The sequence below is a fragment of the Chionomys nivalis genome, chromosome 22 (genome assembly GCF_950005125.1).
Source record: "Chionomys nivalis chromosome 22, mChiNiv1.1, whole genome shotgun sequence".
In the NCBI taxonomy this organism is placed as follows: Eukaryota; Metazoa; Chordata; class Mammalia; order Rodentia; family Cricetidae; genus Chionomys; species Chionomys nivalis.
In genome coordinates, this window is record NC_080107.1 from 46,830,055 (window position 1) to 46,847,938 (window position 17,884).

At 57.4% G+C, this 17,884-nt stretch overlaps 1 protein-coding gene across 1 annotated transcript in view; it reads right to left on the minus strand.

Moving 5' to 3' along the window:
- Fibcd1 (fibrinogen C domain containing 1) overlaps positions 1–17,367 on the minus strand; it is a 33,122-nt gene extending 15,755 nt beyond the window's left edge. Inside the window, exons 1-4 of the mRNA XM_057755832.1 lie at positions 17,067–17,367; positions 9,571–10,044; positions 6,035–6,194; positions 5,569–5,705 (exon numbers count right to left, since the gene is read on the minus strand). Of these exons, the coding sequence (XP_057611815.1) occupies positions 5,569–5,705; positions 6,035–6,194; positions 9,571–10,044; positions 17,067–17,138 (843 nt within the window). The 5' untranslated portion in view covers positions 17,139–17,367. The remainder of the gene's footprint in view (positions 1–5,568; positions 5,706–6,034; positions 6,195–9,570; positions 10,045–17,066) is intronic.
- Between the last annotated feature and the right edge of the window lie 517 nt (positions 17,368–17,884).

The window sequence follows — 17,884 nt, forward strand, 5'->3', positions numbered from 1 at the left end:
CCTGTGCACCAGCCAGGTGGTGTGGGGTGTGAGTGTGTGTGTGCGCGTGCACCAGCCAGGTGGTGTGGGGTGTGAGTGTGTGTGTGCGCGTGCACCAGCCAGGTGGGGTGGGATGGGGAGTGTGTGTGCCTGTGCACCAGTCAGGTGGGGTGGGATGTGAGTGTGTGCGCGTGCATGCATGCGGGTGTGCCTGTGCACCAGCCAGGTGGGGTGGGATGAGGTTTATGTGTGTGCCTGTGCAACAGTCAGGTGGGGTGGGGTGTGTATGTGTGCATCAGTCAGGTAGGATGTGAGTGTGTGTGTCTATGCAACAGTCAGGTGGGGTGAGGTGGTATGTGTGTGAGTGTGTGTGTGCCCATGCATGCCTGTGCAATAGTGAGGTGGGGTGAGGTGTGCACACACCCTGAGTCCTTGCTGAATATGTGGGACCTGCCCATGAGTACACAAAGATAAGGCTTTGGCAATGGCTGGATGTCCTTCTCCCCTGCCCATGGAGAGGAAGGTCTCCTTCTAAGACATTCTACAGTGTGGGGACAGTGTTGGTGCTGTGCCAAGCCCAGGTGATCACAGAGGCCACAATTCCTCCCCACCCAGGACAGAGGTGGTAACCTGTGACAGGCGCAGGGAAGGGGTGTGGAAATGAGCCAGGGTGGTCAGAGGCCTCCCAGAGGACATGGCGAAGGTTGTTCTGGCCCAGTGAGGAAGGTCTCCCATCTGGGTCACAAGATCGTCCATGGCTGTCCTTCCTCGTCTTCTGGAGTAGGGGCAGGTGTCAGGTTCAGCCGTGTCCTCGATGTTCCGTCCCACGCCTACCCACACAGTGACCATGGGGCAGCACACAGAGGCTGGGTCAGGGGTCACGTGAGCCTAAAGGTCACCTTGAAGCATAGTCTATCCATCTGCTCTGAGGTCTCTCCAACCCCAGAGCCCCAATGGCACCCCACTTCCAGAAGCAAGGACTCGGGGTCCACAGAACTCATGCTTCAGAGTTTTTCCCTATTCTCTCTGCACCTTGCCTGTCAGGTCACCTTCCTGTGGAAACCCCGTGATACTGAGAACTCACTTGAGTTCTCCAGAAAGAGTCCAACCCCATGGACCCACAGGTACCACTACTCCCTGTCTCCTGACTCAGACCCTCGTCTATCAGGTATGCCAGCAATCTGAACTGCCTTAGACTCTGAACAAGACTTGTGGCTCCCACTGAGCCCCACTTCGTTTCCCATCACCGGGTCTCTCCCGTGACCCTCAGCTTTGACACAAGCCAGATCCCTTGTCCATCTGCCCTCCCAGCTGAGAGCTACTCCACCTCATTCCCAGCTGGCTCCCTGTGGCTGGGGCTCAATTAATTGCTCAGTAACAATTAATTGCACCGAGATGCCTCGGGAGGCTTGGGTTTTCCCTGGCCAGGCTGGCTGAGCAGCAGAGGCAAACCTCTTGCCATCTCCAGACTACTCTGCCTGCCTTTGGGTGTAGAAGACGCATAGGGGGCAATGCCAGCCAGGAAGCGGTCTTCAAAGGGCACTATACCTCTCAGACTGAGCCTGTCCTTTCTACTCCAGTCTCTAGAGGGCAGGCTGTGACAGAGGCATCTACTCAGGGTCTTGGGGCCCTGCATAGCATCCAGTCTGCTGGAGATGACCATGCTGTGCTGGGGCCCGAAGCTGGGCAGTTTTGATGGGAAACCTAATGAGGATGGATGACCTGAGAGGCCAGCACCCTCCCCAACAACAACTGAGTGTCCAGGATATTCTGCGTGGCAGGGGGGTGATGCTGACAGGTGCCCGCAGGCATCTGGGGGAAGATTGCTTCTGACGGAAGCCAAATGGATATGAACGTTTACCGGCCACACAAGCACTTTGCAGACCGCTCCGGCCTCTCCTGCAGAGGCCCCGTTCAGGCATGGCGGCTTCAGGTCTAAACCAGGTGCTGTTCCTCACCCATCCCTGCTAATCGTCCCTGAAGCCAAGGCCGAATGAATTACCAGGCCCAGAGCCTGACTGACTTCCCAGGAGATTGAATCCAAGTCGGCCTGAGTGTAAGAGAGACGCTCGGCCACGGCAGAGCCTCAGCCAGGCACAAGCCCATCCTAACCCTTAATTCTGATTTCTGGGCCTGGCAGGGGCCCCCTGACTGTTCTGCCTGCCTAGGGATCCCAGAGGCGGAGGCCATAACTCAGACTCGTTGCAGTTAGGAAAACAAAAGAGCTTTTAACCCCAGACACGGATCCGGTACATTTAAAAGCTCTCCCCCAGAGCCTGAAGACAAGTTTAGAGATATGTCCATCTTCGGGGTCTCCAGGGATCCTTGGTTGCACTCAGACTGGTTCCTAATTGCAGACTCTGCCATGCTCCTTCCTTGCTCACTCTGCCCCCTCCCCCCATATCTCCATCTCCCCTCTGCTGGGGACACTGACCCTTTCAAAGCTGATTCACGCTGCCTTGCCCTACAAATCCCAAGTGCTCTCCTGAAAGACTCCCCACCCATCTGCTTTGTAGTTTTATCTCAGCCTTAAACTCCCCCATCGGCCTAGACCTCAAACACCAGAAACAGCCAGTGCCAAGGGTCTTGGGTAAGCAATGGAAGCAGCCCGTGTGAAGCCAAGGTCAGACACATGGAGAGAGGTTGGCTGGCCACTGGGAGCCGCTGGGACTATATCTCCCTGAACCACGGGCAGCCTGACGTGAGGTGGAGTGGTATTAGACATTTGGGTTACTGTGGTGGCCTGTGGCATCCCTAGGGTCAGGCCCATGAGAAAGATGCTGACTGGTTTCCAGGTTATCCTGAACCAGAACCCTCACTACCTCCAAGAAGCACAGAAGTGGATTTTGCAATTTCTTAAAACAACAAAAAACCTGCATGAGCCAGGCATGGTGGTGCACACCTTTAATCCCAGCACCTGGAAGGCAGAGGCAGGCGGATCTCTGAGTTCAAGGTCATCGTGGTCTACAGAGTGAGTTCCAGGACAGCCAGGGCTGTGCTGACAATAAGGAAACAAAAAGCAACCAAATACTACGTGTGTGTGTGTGTGCATGTGTGTGTTCGCTGTGTGTGTGTGCGTGTGTGTGCACGCACAAGTGCTAAACTGCATGCCTGTGGAGGCTTCAGCGTGACCTCGGGTGTCTTCTTCAATAGCTCCCACCTTATTTTCTTGAGACAGGGTCTCAAGACTGGCTGAGCAGCAAGCTCCAGAGCCTCCTGTATCAGCCCCCCCTGAGCTGGGGCTCTAGGCTTGAGCAGCCAGACGCAGCTCTCCCATGGGGCTGGGTATGGACGCTGGCTATCCTGCTTGTGGGACTCACACTTCGCGGACTTGGTATCTCCTCAGCTTTGGAGGTTTGGCTTGAGTGCAGGTGAATCTGATTAAAACTGTTAAATGCAGGTTTCCAGCGTAGCAATGTGACCCCGCCATGGGAGGGGGCATGACTCTGAGTGACTGGCTGGGCAGCTTCAAAGTCACAGTGTCTAACACTCAGTGGTAGTAGCCTGGGACACTGGGACTCGAATCAGGCCAAGCTCAGTCCAGCGGGGAAGTCTGTCTGTTCCCTGCCAAGCGACGCTGACTGACCCAGTGTCTCCCGTCCCCTCCAGCACATTCCATGTCCCCCTATCGGCACTTTCTGGTGCTCACCTTCCAAAACTCTAATGCTGTGGCCAGAGACATGGCTCAGTGGGTAAGAACCTGAACAGCTCTTACGGAGGACTGAGGTGACTCACAACGGTCTGTAACTCTAACTCAGGAGCTCTGACGGGCTCTTCCACGGGCTCTGATACTCACACACACATGTCCTACATGAATATATGCAAGTGCACGAAGTTAAAATAAAAATCAAAGCTGGGCGGTGGTGGCGCACACCTTTAATCCCAACACTTGGGAGGCAGAAACGGGTGGATCTTTGTGAGTTTGAGGCCAGCCTGGTCTATAAAGCTAGTTCCAGTACAACCAAAGCTACACAGAGAAACTTTGTCTCGAAAAAACAAAATAAATAACAACCTTGTGAAGAATCAGGACTCAGAGAACCTAAGTAACTTACTTAAGACCACACAGCAAAAGCCACATCATTGCCAGATCCGCAGATGGATGACGGAGACCAAATATTACTTAATATGTCACACTGTCTCCTAAGTAGAGGGCCTCCACACACGTCTGCAGACACTTGAGGATGAGCGTCCCAGCTCTGCCCCGAACAGTCAGACCACTGCTGAAGTCTCATCCCTTCTCCCCCAGGACCTGCCATGTCCCCCAGCCTCATCTCTTGTGCCACGCACACCAGCTGACTCTGTGCCCTGAGAATGTCACCTGGTCTTCACTGCCTGCGCTCGAAAGCCCCACCCACCCTCCAGGAACTTCACGGGCCTAACCCAGGCTGCTCTGTGCAGCTTCCAGCCTGAACCCCCACACATGCTGAGCCCCTCGACTGGACAGGGCAGGGATTTTCCCATCTCTCTACGGCCAAGGTCTGCAGTGCACGGTAGGTACTCGCTGTTCGAGGGAACCTAGCCAACAGAGCAAAGCTTCCTCAGGCCAACCCCAACACTTTGTTCCGCACAAGGAAGAAGGGCTTTGCATTTTATTTATTTATTTTTGGTTTACACAGCTCTGAAGCGTTGAAACTATTTTGTTTGTTGTTTTTGTTTTGTTTTTGTCCCTCGCTGTCCTTGAACTCGCTCTGTAGACCAGGCTAACCTCAAACTCAGAGATCCACCTGCCTCTGCCTCCCAAATTCAGGGATTAAAGCTGTGGGATTTGCATTTTTAAAATCGCACACAGTCGTCAATGGCGCAAAGGCATCTGGGAGGCTGGCTCTTGAGGGGGTCAGAACCCAGCAGTGTGGGGAAGGACTTGCAAACTCACTTCCTGCAGCAGCAGCACCCCTCAGCTCTAGACCAGGACACCAGGTCACAGTGCATGGGACAGTCCCTGCCTGCTGCCTGTTGTTTAATGTCCTTTGAGTAGTACTGAAGAACACGCGAACACTGTGAAATTCAGATCTCGGAGAACAGCCCAGTTAGTGAGACAAAGCCTCACCCTGCTCCTTTTTGTCTTATTTCCCTTACAATGGCTCCTGCAGACGTCAGAGCCTTCCCGGAGCCCACGCCTCTATTTCCTGCCGGGTGCTCTGCAGACAGCAGGTCAGGCTTGTGGGATGCATGAGCCCCACCAGCTCAGAGGAGCCTTGGGGTACCTGTGGCCGCACCACCCCTGCCGCCTGGAAGATTCCCATTCTCCCACCATCCAATCAGGCAGACATAGGAGGAAAAGGGCTCAAAGTTCCTTCCTTCCTCCCCTACAGGTACCTACCCTGAACAGAGAAAACAGTGCTATCCAGGCCACGTGAGTGACAGGGCATCTCCTGGACATCGCCATCCCTAGATCTCACCCCACTCCGAAGCACAAACACCCTGAGAAATAAGGTTTGGGTGCTCAGTGCTCAGGAGCTGCGGCACCTCTGACCCGGTTTCTGCTCCCTGGGGGCAGACTCACCTGGGGTTTATGGGGAGTGGACAGAGTTTTAGGCAGAGCATATTGGGCAGGCTGCCTCTACCAATGGCTGCACAAGCCAAACTCACCGTCCAGCCTCCGCCATCGGTGCGCATGTCACAGTAGACCTGGAATCCAGCGGGGTAGTGAGTGGGGAAGACGGAGTAGACACCATCGTCCTGCTGTCCACTCAAGAGAACATCCAGGCAGTCCCGGGGCCGAGAGCCTGTGACAGGGGAGCCACATCAGGGTGACGGTGGCCCTGACACTTTTCTGTCATCCCTTCCCTCCAGAGAGGTCCCCAGTTCTCTCTGTCCACCTGAGGTCAAGAGCACAAGCTTTCAGCACTGGTTGAGGCTCTGGGGCCTTGCTTTTCCTTATGTGGAAAATGGGCTCATGAGGACGTCTGTTTTCTGCAGCAGCAGCAGCAGCAGCATGTCCTTCCTATCAGTCAAGGGGCAGGTGGTGGAGGATGTTAGACAACCCTTACTGCAACTCTCTTCCCTGGGACTGGGCCCCAGAGTCACCCAGAGAAAGCAAGCATGTTTCACCCACCGTTAGCGCAGCCTCGGGGCCGGGCTCCTCTGGAAGGGGCCCTCTGAAGGTCAGCCTTGACACGGGGCCGGCCTAGTCCCCGCTCCCTCTGCAGAACCTCCAGGACATCACTGACAGAGTTCACCAGGTGAGCCATGTGGCCTTGGCTCTCGGAAAGAAGCTGCAGAACACAGAAGGCATTAGGGGGACACACAGACGTGGGGAGCCCCTGCCAGCGAAGGCTTTTCCCTGGCTTGCCCTGGCCTCAGGGTCATGTTCATGGCAGTTTGATGAGTCAGCAGAGCTGTAACGGGTTCGGAGGGCAAGGACTCTGGTGGAAGCCTGGCCACTTCTGTGCATCCAGCCCAGCGACGGGGACAGAGCTGGAGAAGGCAGCACCACACACCAGCCCAACTCACCTACCGACCAGCTCCTCCTGAAGCTGAGAGCTTTCTTCTGTCCCTGGGACAGGGTGTCACAGGGGTCAGGCTGGCTTTTAACCTCTGATGCTCCTGCCTCTACCTCCCCAGTGTGGAGACTGAGGGATGCCGTACTCAATATATGCTGGGAATCCAGCTTGGGGCTTCCTGTTTCACGGGTAAGTACCGTCCACTGAGCCACACCCCACACCCCAACAAGCCTTGGTTGGTAGGAGGGAAATGAGTTACCATCACCCCCTAGCTTAGCTGCTGTGGGGACCTGTGACCACACACACAGCACCAGCATGGCATGGGGCCCCTGTGGGGTCCTCGCTCACCTTCCTGGTTACAATGCAACCCAGCCACTGTTTCTTCTAACCCCTCCATAAGGAGGCTAAGGCAGGGGTGGCCCCCTGCCCTTGAGAAAATGGGCATGAGTCTTGGAAAGCCTGGGCATGAGTCACTGGGCTCAAACTGGGCCCCTAACAAGGATGCCCTCTGTTTCCTTCCCCACCTCCTATCTGCATGGAGTCTCCATAGATGCCTGACGTCCACCTCACAGGGCCCCCTAGTGCTCCAAAGAGCCAGGACTTGAAACCACTACCTCCACGTTCCCAGAGGGAATCTGAAGCCTAGAAAGAGAAAGACCGGGCCAGGACCTCGGGAATCAGGATTCATGCCACGCCTTAAGACAGATGGGTAGCAGGAAAGGTGGCAGCGACCACTGTGCTACCAACCCAGGTGTGGGCTGTGGCTCCAGTCCTGTGCCCCACAGGGTGTGTGACACCCTCCCTGCCCTGTCTGCAGACCGGGATGAGGAGCCTGTGTTTCTGGGGTGGACCATCACTACCACCTGTTCTCTGAACACGGCAGGCATGTGAGGTCACACAAACCCCTCCCGTCTTCCCCTCCATCACTGCTGGAGCGCAAAGAGCAGCATCGATTCCCCAGGAACCTCTTACTGTGCGGGCTGCCAGTCGGGTGTGGGGGTCCCCTGCATCCTCATCCTGGGCTTCAGGAGGCTGTGGGACCCAGAGGAGGGGGAGCTAGCAGGCAGCCAGCAGCACGAAGTGAGCTAGGTCTTGTTCACCGAACCTGTCACTCGCCAGATAATAGCCCATCAGAAAAAGAGAAAGAAATACACCCAGCCGGCAGTTTACAAAATATGATTCTTGGCTCGTCCAAAAGCAGGGCCCTGTGAAGCTTTAGGCCTTGTCAGTTTCCCCTCTGCTGAGCAGGTGATTCAATGGTCTCCAGGAGCATTGCAGTAGGCAGGGGGAGCCTGCAGCCCTTACCACAGTGACCTATGGTCAGGCTCCATGGAGCCCCTGCAGGGACACAGGCAGTGCTTGGTGAGGGGTGGCAAAGACCCCTCACTAAATCTCACTGCACAGCCCATCCTCTGAGTCACCACGGCTGTGACATTCAGCAGTTCAGGCACGGCCCCTCCCTCTCCCTGGCAGGCAGAGAAGACCTCGGTTTAAACTAGCAAATGATTACCACTGAAACATATAAACCTGCCCCGAATTAATAGGGAGTCAGTCCCTGCTCGCTGAGCCGCGCAAACCATCACGAGAAAAGCTGGCGGCGACCAGAAGCCGTGAAATCAGGGCAGCTGCTTCCAGCGAGGTTCAGCAGTGAACAAGCTTCCGCCAGGCCGTGCACTACTGAGCCTCAGTCTGCCCCTCTGCAGAGTGGGGCAACAAAGGCACCTGATCCTCGGGGAGTGGACCATCACTTGCACTCACAAAGCTTCTTCAATGGCAGCTCCCTATGAACAGTCAGACGGAGCTAACGTTGATGGTGGGTGTCTCTACATACCGGAGGTCCGCTGAACCCGAACACCAGCACCCCCTCGGGCTCGGCCCAGGACCCCATTTTACAGGTGGGAAGAACCTTCCTGGAGAGGGGATGTGACCCACCCAAGATCGCCTGAAGCTAAGATAGACCCCACACTGTAGCCTCAGGTCAACAGCAGAACTGCTACCCTTAGCTGGGCAGGTGAGCAACAGACTCTGGCAATTGTGGCTTTGGGAACAGAACCAAGGGTTGCGGGAAGGAGCTGCAAGATGTGTTCACGGGACACATGTGGCTTCCTGAATGATCCAGGACAGAGGACGCCTTGGATGGTCCTGTTCCAGGCGAGTTACGGCACTGGAGGCTGGGCCACTGTCCATGCATTTCAGGGGGACATCCCAGCTCAGCGGGCTGTCTGCAGCCAGCCTGAGCTCACCAGGGCTGAGTCTGGGGAAGGCAGCGGGGAGTTCCTGTCACCCAGATCCGGGCAATCTCCTCTTCTGCTGATGGGCCCCGGGGGAGGAGCAGCAGGAAGCTGACTGTATGTCCCCCGACCCAGGGACCCATCACCCCGTCAGTCACCCAGACAGAGTGACGAGGGCTATAATTTCTCCAGCTGTAGCCCTCAAGGGGAGGGAAGAGGGCAACTGCTCATGAGCTATGCAGTGACCAGATGCCTGTTCACCTTGGGCGTCCAAACCAGAGGAGCACAGAAACAGCTGTGATCTTAGCAACCTGGGGTTGACTTCAGCCCAGAGGCTGAGTGAGGGTGCAGGGGCCCGGAGCTGGAGGCTGGGAGGGCACCCAGGACACACCGGCACCCAGGACACACCAGCACCCAGGACACACCGGCACTGCTTTCCGAGCCTCAAATGATTTGTTCTGGAAATCAGCAGAGGCAAGCGAGGAGTCCTGTGTCCCTCCTCCTCCAAGGAGATCTAGCCGGTGCTGAGGGCCTGCTGGCAGAGCCCAGGCCAAAACCCGTCCCCCAACTCCACTTGATCTTTGCAGGAACCTGGCTGGGTACCCAGCAGTGGTGGGGGATGGGGTGAGGGGTCAGAGAGGCAATGTGGGCCTTGCTTGCAATGCACAGCCTCTTAGTGGGCCCGGGAGCCCCTCTAGCCCCAGGTCTACAAGGCTAGAGGAACACCAGGAAAGTGCGTGTAGGGGGAAGCTGGATTGGGATACTGGCCATGGATGTGAGAACACAACCCTCTACCACTGGAAAGAGCCAAGACAATGGAGGCCGCAAACATTAGGCACTTGGCACATGGGCTGGCGACCCCGCCCCTCAAATCGAGACACCCTCCACCAGAAGGCATAGGTAGTTCCCACCCTTACCTGGATGAGGCGACCCTGCTCACTCTGCAGGGTGCTGAGGCCCTGGCCCAGCAGGCTGTGTCCCTTGCGCAGCCCAGCACATTCGGCTTGCAGCTCAGAGGCCCGGGCCAGCAGCCGGGGCAGCTGGTCAGCCAGCGTGTCCAGTAGCTCGGGGGCACCATCCAGCCTCGGCTGTGCCTGGTGCTCACTCAGTGCTCGCAGCACAGAGGCCTGCACACTCTCCAGGCGGGCGAAGCTGTCAGTGAGATCAGGGCAGCGAGGGTCGATGAGGAGGCTGAGGTGGGAGCTGTCAGCCCTCTCCACGGTGACGAGGGCACTGTTGGCCCCGGCAGACCCTGTGCTGACGATGGGTGGCGGGGCCGTGCCTGGTGCGTGGGCATGGTTCAAGAAGAGAACCGCCCCGGTGACAGCCACGGCCAGCAGCACTGCAAGGGACAGGAGCACTGTGCACAGCAGGTAGCTGCAGCTTGGTCTCTGTAGGTCAGCCCCGGACACACAGACACAGACAGACAGACAGACGGACAGGAGAAAGGAACACAAGTGTTAGAGACCAGCCTAAGCCTGTGACTCTGCTCAATGAGGCTCAGGAGTCTGGGAGGGAGCGGACCCCAGAAGAAAGCTGTAAGAAGAGACCAGAGAGGGCAGGGGAGAGCACTGGTTCCTCACAGCTGCACGGAGCCATCTCTCCTACCTTGTTCTCTTCCTGGAGAAGGGACCTGGCAGGACAAAGGCAGGACAGTCAGGCAGAGCCGCTCAGAGGCCACTCTGCAGAAGTTAGTGCTAACACAACACACACACTCTGCCTCCCATACCAGGCAACCCGGAGTCGGAGTCGCAGGGAACAAATCGGCACAGCGGTGGCTGTGAGAATAGGGCTGGAGAGCCGGGCGGTGGTGGCGCACGCCTCTAACCCCAGCACTCGGGAGGCAGAGGCGGGGGATCTCTGTGAGTTCGAGACCAGCCTGGTCTACAGAGCTAGTTCCAGGACAGGCTCCAAAGCCACAGAGAAACCCTGTCTCGAAAAAACCAAAAAAAAAAAAAGGACTAGGGCTGGTGGGCCATGCTGTCTAACAGTGGCTTAAGAACTGAAGTCAAAGCTGGAGTGAAATGGTGCCATCAGGTCTGGAGTGATGGCTCAGAGGTTAAGAGCACCGACTACTCTTCCAGAGGACCAGGGTTCAATTCCCAGCACCCACATGGCAGACCCTTACACAGACATATATACAGGCAAAACGCCAGTTCACATAAAATAAAAATAAGTAAATTTAAAAAAATGGTGCCGTGACTGTGTGGCAACAAATGCTTTGGGGACCCACTCAAGTCATTCACAGCCCCTGAACATTTATACATGGGAAAAACCAAAGCCCAGAGAGGGCAAGGTACCTGCCCAGAGTCACACAGCCAATTAGAAGCAGCATTCTGATTGGATCCCGAGCTCCTGCTTTCTTGGGGGTGGGGGTGCAGTGGCTAGGCAGCCCAACTCTCTCTCTTTCTCTCTCTCTTACACACACGCACACACACACACACACACACTGCCCCTGCGTTCTCAACTTTCTGAATTTGAGACGCCTCTTTAAATGAGTTAGTATATTAAAGCTCCTGGAGCCATGCCTAGCACGTTACACTTCTGCAATAAATATTAGTGGCTTTTATTATCTCATGATCAATGTGCACAGAGCATCTGGAGGTGGTTTTTATCTTCCACCCGGAGCGTTATGCCTGTGCGTCCTCTGTACTGGGAGGACACCTTCCCTTTTGCACACACACTAAGAGCTTATGGTGTAGCTAACCGCCGGCTCGCTTTCCTTGCCATTGCCTTCACCCATTGCCTTCACTAAGAAGCCAGCGGCTCCTCTCCCACTAATTCCTATACCACCAATACCTCCCGTGTCTCTGGGCAGGCGAGGAGAAGGGTCTGGGGGCGAAGGGCTGGCCTTCTCCAGGAAGCCCTCCTGTCTGTTCCTTCTCTCGCCAGCCTGCAGGGGCTCCTCTCTCAGGGTTTCTCAAGACTCAGTTTACCACCTTCTATTCAGTCACTCATGAGCAGAAGAGGTTCAGACCCCGTGTGCCCTCCACGGATGTCTGTGTCCATGGCTTGATTCTCAACCTCTCTGGGGACATGATCCCTTTGGACCTCTGACAAAGACTGAGGTCACAGTTTCTGGGGATCCGGGAACTGGTGAGTCATGGCGAAGGACACCTGCCTGGCCTCTGGCCCCACCCCTAGTCTGTCCACCTGTCACAGCTAAGTTCTGCTCTGTGAAGTAGATGTATATACAGCGGCAGGAAAAGCCGGTGAGCCGGGCCATGCCTTTGGGACAAGCCTGTCACCACAGAGCCTGGGGACCTCCTGGCAGAGCCAGAGCTCAGGCCCTGAGATAGGCTCTAGTTCCTCTTCATGATGACACACACAGAATGGAGGCAACCCAGGCCGTAGCAAGCTCCCCACCGCCAGGTGGGCCAGCAGCCCTCAGGTGCCTTATCGTCACCCTTCCTCAGCCATGCACCATGCCCTCACCTGCAGCCTCTGCCGCTGTGAGGGTTGCTGCTGAGACACGGTGAGCAAAGACCCCATCCCAAGGCGACACGGGGTGGGGGGGTTGGAGGGAGTGTGTTGGAGACAACCTGGGGCTGGGTGGCTGTGGGTTGAATGTCCTACAACACTTCTTTCCTGGTAAGCAAGACTGGTAGCTAGGAGCCTGTCACACTCGCTTCTGACCCATCAGGAGACATCGTGCTCTGAGCATCTCCAAGCCCTGTCCTCTGATTATATGCCATTAAGGTTCCCCCAGCCAACCTGGAGAGAAGTTCAGCATCTCCCAATCCAGGATGTCATCCTGATGGATTGGGCACAAGTCTTCCCAGGGGAGTGGGGACAGAAGGGACAGAGAGGCAGAGGGTGGAGGGAGTGGCAGGGTCCCTTGGAGCCCGTGTGGCAAGGGAGCTTGGCGATGGAGCAGGCCGCTCTTGGAGGAGAATTAGTCTTCAGAGATCAACTCTAAAGATGAAGAGCTGCTCGCTTTTATAGGCTGCGGCTTACGTGCCTCGCAGAGAAATCGCCCAAGATAATAAGGGGGCCTGGGCCAGGCGGCCAGCGCTGTGCCTCGGGCTGGAGCTTATTAATCAGTCCTTGGCCAGGCAGAGCAAGGTGCACCCCAACCTTCCCTTACAAGGCAAGGAGGGGCGGGCAGTGCAGAGCCTCCCAAGGACAAGGCATAGTGCCTAGAAGGAACCAGAAACCTGAGTCAGGAGATGGGGTTGAAGGCCTGTGTGTTCCCAGCTAAAGGGATGGCTTTGATCCCTGCAATAGGGGTCAGAGGCCGCCTACAAAGCCTCTGGCGGGACTTGCCTGAGAGTGGGCATGTAAAGATGTTCACTTGGCAAGGCTGACGGCCTGAGCTCAGTGCCTGGAATCCACGTAAAGAAGAAGAGAACCGGCTCCCAAAAGTTATCACCCGGCGTACACACCCGCTGTGGCAAGTCTCACCCTGCTGCCCACCACACAAAGTAAATAAAGATGAAAAAAGAAACTAAGCACCTGTCCAATGGAAGGCTAAGTGGAACCTGGCTCGGGAGGGAGGCAGAAGCCTCCCAGAGTATCTCCATGGGGAGGTGACATTCATCCAATATACTTTTTGGAGCCACCAGCCCTTGAGGACTTGGGTATTTTGAGGAGAAAAAGCTTCAAGCCCTAGGAACCCCAACCCTGCATATGGCACACATCACCCCCCTTGATTTCTCTGGCAGCCCAGTCCCATGGGTCCTAGACAGAAAGTCTCATCTTGGCCACCAGCCTGAATTCGGAGGTCTCTTGTGGGTCAGAAAGGCAGGGTGTCATGGCCAGCAGCTGTGGCTGCACTTAGGGTGGGCCAGTGTTGCCGACTTCGCACTGGAGATCTGGGGTGCTCCGGCTCTCTGGGAGGTCCTAGGAGCAGCAACTGAAGGTGCCCAAGGTGACAGAGATACCGTGGGAGCCACCTGCGCCATCCTTCCTGAGGTCAGGACCCTACCCTCTCAGTACCGGGAATCCTCGGCTTGGTTCTCACGGTGCTGGCAAAGGGTTTCCATGCATGTCTGTGAAGGGTCCCAGATCCTGGCCTCCCCCACATGGCTTCCTTGAGCCTTAGCTCTGCACCCTCAGCCTGGCAACATCCCCATCACCTACCCCTCAGAGTCACTGAACAAGGACTGAACAAGGAGCAGAGGGGACCCTGGCCCCTTACACCCCTCCAGACCCACATACTGGAAACTTAGCCACACTTGGCGTCTGCCGTTCCCTCCCCAGGCCCCTCTCACCAAAAGTCACCACAGCTCTGTGTGACCCTCCCTGCCCACCTCTGCAAGGTCTGGGAGACTCAAGCTGAAGGGGTGGCCCCAGTGGTCTCTTCTTCCCTCCCCACATCTGATGCGGTGACTTCGCCAACTGTAGTGAATGAGAAGAGAGAATTCTTTCTTGTATGGCAGCCACTATGACCTGTGGCAGCTCCTGACTTGTGGGTTTGTCCCCAGGGGACTCCATGTTCCCTGAGGCATGGGCTGCATCCTGGCATGATGTAGGGTCTCCATAAATAGCCAAGGAGTGAATTAAATGCGACAAGGATTGAGGTTAGACCTCAGGAAAGACTTCCCAAACAGCATAGCTCGCGTGCATTCTGGAAAGTTTCTAGGAGTTGTCAAATAACTGAACCACGGAGCTGGGCATGGTTGGAGGCTGAGTGCTGGGGGGGGGTGACTTGGGGGTGACTGTCACTCCCTCCGAGATGGTTCAGGGTGACGTCTTTCGGACATCCCAGGACCCGAAGCTGGTGTGTGGTTCTAGAGTCTTATTTGAACACCTGCCAAACATCACTGCAGTATCTTCTTGCCCCGAGGTACACAAGACCCTTCCTGTGCGGGGGCGGGGGGGACAGGAAGAAACCGTAATGAAGTTGGGGTCTGCCACTTGGCCAAGGTCATTCATCCAACGTGGAGACAGTCTGGGAACACAGCTAGGCAGGGCAGGTCCCCAGGAGTGGCCAGGTACAGACATGAGGAAGGGTGACTGAGCCCTGGGGAACAACGGCTCCCTCCCCTTCCCCTTCCCCTTGCCCATCTGCTTAGGTCACTGGTTTGGTCCCTGAGTTGGGGTGGAGGTGGGGGTGGGCAGTGGCCTCATCTATTCTATCTGCCAGCCTCCTAGTGTGGTATGACCGAGAAGCAAGAGGCAAGGGTGTGAGTTACGCTGGGTGCTTGGGTGCGGTCCTGGTGGGTTCTCCTGGCAGTGGGAACAGAGTATGCATGCACCCCACGCTGGAAGCAAAGAGGAGAGCCATGACACAGGACAGCCTTTTGTGGGCACACAGCACTCAGAGGGGCACAAACCCAGCGGAAGTTCACTCGACTCTCGTTAGCTCACCTCGTGAGGTGAGGAAGAACAGGGGATGGTGGTCCCATTTTACAGACGCACCAGGGAGAAGCAGCAACTTAGCAAGAATCATACAAGCATGTCAGAGACCAAGATAGAACTAGGATGGAAGGGAAAGGCCCCAACAGAGCCAAGGTTCACCTCTCTCCCTCCATCCCTCCTGCTCCATGTCCCTCAGAGGAAAGACCCGGCCTCCAGGCTAAGAAAACAATGGGCACAAGACCCAGTCTGGTGCCTACTGGGCCGCTATTTAATGATGGAAGGGGTATTCGATACCCCCATACCCAGCGTAGATGGTTGAGCTCTGCCTGGTGCAGCTGGAAGCTGGTCCCTGGGGCAGCAGAACCTGGGAGGCCACACCTGGCCCAGGACACCTCGAAGTCCCATTTGTTGCGGACTCTTCCAGAAGCTCCCATCCCTCCTTTCTCGCGTTCCTCCTGGCCAAGCGTCAAGTAGCTGACCTCAGCTGCTGACCTGGGCTTCTGGGCCAGGGGCACCTAGGGAAGGCCTTGGGGGAACTCAGAGGGCAGAAGGGATCTAGAGCCAGGGCTTCAATAAACAAACCCGCCTAGACCAAAGAGCCTAGCCCCAGGCATCCAGGGAGGCCTCCCAGAAGAGGCGGCCTCATTTCAATCCCGGGGAGGGTGTGTCTGCGTGTGGAGTGTGTTGGGGGCCTGGTGGCACCCATCAAATGCCAGAGCAAAGCTTGGAAGGGGGCTGGAGCCCAGGGAGGGGAAAAACAAGCAGCCAGGATCCATAAGATGCCAAAGGAGGAAAGACTGGACCAGGTAGGGGAGGGGGGGGGATAGGGTGGGGAGGGTGAGCAGGCAACCTCGGGGACAATTCCTGACATTACCACGGCTTCTTTAAGATCTCAGCAGGAAGGGCCCTGTCACTGGGGCACACAGTGAAGACAGGAACAGTCAAGAAGGGGATAGACCACCCAGGAAGACAACAGAAAGGGACTGGTTAGAAGAACAGAAGAGTCCTTGCTCTCTGGCCCACAGTGCTGTGTGGCTTGGGTCTATTCCTCAACCTCTCTGATCCTCATCTGTGATGTAGAAACTTGCAAAGAGCCTCGGACTAGGAAGTGAAGTAGCATCAGGGTTTCACAAACTGTAGTGAGCCGGTCCCCGTGCCAAACCAGTGCCACTCTGGAAAGAAAAGCAGGTTGCAGCCTTGAAGAGTGAGGGGCGGGCCTCGGCCACCCCCTCCTTCTCTGGTGGCAAATGCTCACTGTTCCTTCCCCAGTGACATCTGTCTGGGAGAAATTTAAAATTTAAAACGGGCAGCCCCATTATCTGCTCTCCTTGGCGAATGGCTTCCTCAACCCGCCTGTCTATCCCGGTCCCTTGATGGTTCAGCCTTGGGCAGTCCTGCGGCCACCCCTCTGCCCCCTCTGCCCGAGACACTGGATGCCCAGCCCCTCAGCAGCCCCTCCCTGCTCTGTCCCAGCTGATGCAGTGCAGAGCCCTGGGCACCCTCCAAGCCGGGCCACTTTACTGTCCCTGTAGAGGCTGTAGGGAGAGAGGACCAGGTAGACCCGGGTTCAAATCCCTGCAGGGCTGCATGGCCTCGGGCGGCAGCTGGACCTCTCTGAGCCTAGCTCTCCTGGTCTTAAAGTCGGAGAAGCAGTGTCCAGGCTTCTAATAGGAGATTAATATTTTCTGGTCCCCCTATTGGGTTTGGGTGTCTGGGTAAAGAGGGAGATGAGGAGGTGGAAGAGGTGGCCCTGGGGGGCAGGTCCTGATCTTGAAGCCCGGGAGGATGTGCTGGGTGCCTGGCATAGCTGAAGACTTGCAAGTGTGGAGAACGCCCATTGTGGCTGTGGGCGAACGGGACTCAGCACGCGGATCATCTGTCAGCTGTCCCCAACTGAAGGGCTGCTCCACAACCAACTATAGGTCCTCTCTTCCCCCTGCATGAGCGAGCACGGGGGTCTCCGATGGGGGTGGGGACTGGTTGCAGCGAGTGCCTCCTGCAGGGAGCCCCGAGTTCAAGTCTCCATTGAGGCAGGAGGGGAGCCAGGTGTCCCCGGCCCCCGCCAGCCCTGCAAAGCTCCCCAAACTCCAGCCCCCGCACCCGTGGGTACCTGCGGTTTGTCGCGCGGTCGGTCCTCAAGTTGGGACGCGCCGCCCACGGTCTTCCACCGCTCGTGGACCATCTTCCCGTAGGACCCGCGGGGCCGCGGGGTGCGGCCGAGCGCAAGGGAGGCGCAGGGTGCGCGGGGTGCGCTGTGTGCGCGGGAGGCCCCCTTGGTGCCGGGGACCACGGGCGGCCCGGGAGCGGCTGCCGCCAGCAAGGCTGCGTGTGAGCGCGTGTGATCGCGGGGAGCGCGGTCGCGAGCCTCCAAGAGCCGCCCGCGCCGCGCCGTCCCCGCGTCCCGCTCCCGCGCCTCCCGCGCGCTCCTCCCTCCGCCCTCCTCCTCCTCCCGCCTCAGTCTCCGCGTCTTCTCCGTCTCGGACTCTCAAGGCCTTTTATTACTCCCCGCAGCTTCCCGGGCACGCGCGCGCGCGCCGGGCGGGCTCCCAGAGTGACTCCCGCTCCAGCCCGGTCGCGGGTGGCGGGGACTAGTCAGCAGCAGCCGGCGCGACGGCAGCCACCGGCTCCCCGAGGAGTCCGCGCGTCCTGCGGCGGCCGGCGCAAACTTCCTCTCGGGCGGGACTCGCCAAAGTCCTCGGGTGCCGGGATCATCCCCAAGAAAGGGGCTGGGAGGAGACCGGGTGCCCCTTGCGGGACTCCGGGGGTCCAGGTCTCGGGGCAAGTGTGCGCGTGGCCCGCTAGTCTCCAGCCCCGGGGACTCCTGCACACCCCACGACACTCGTCGGTCCGGAGTCCCCACCGACGCGCTCCCCGAAAGCTGGCTTAGAGCTGTCCCGACCGCGGGAGGAGGGATCTGAGCCACCCCAA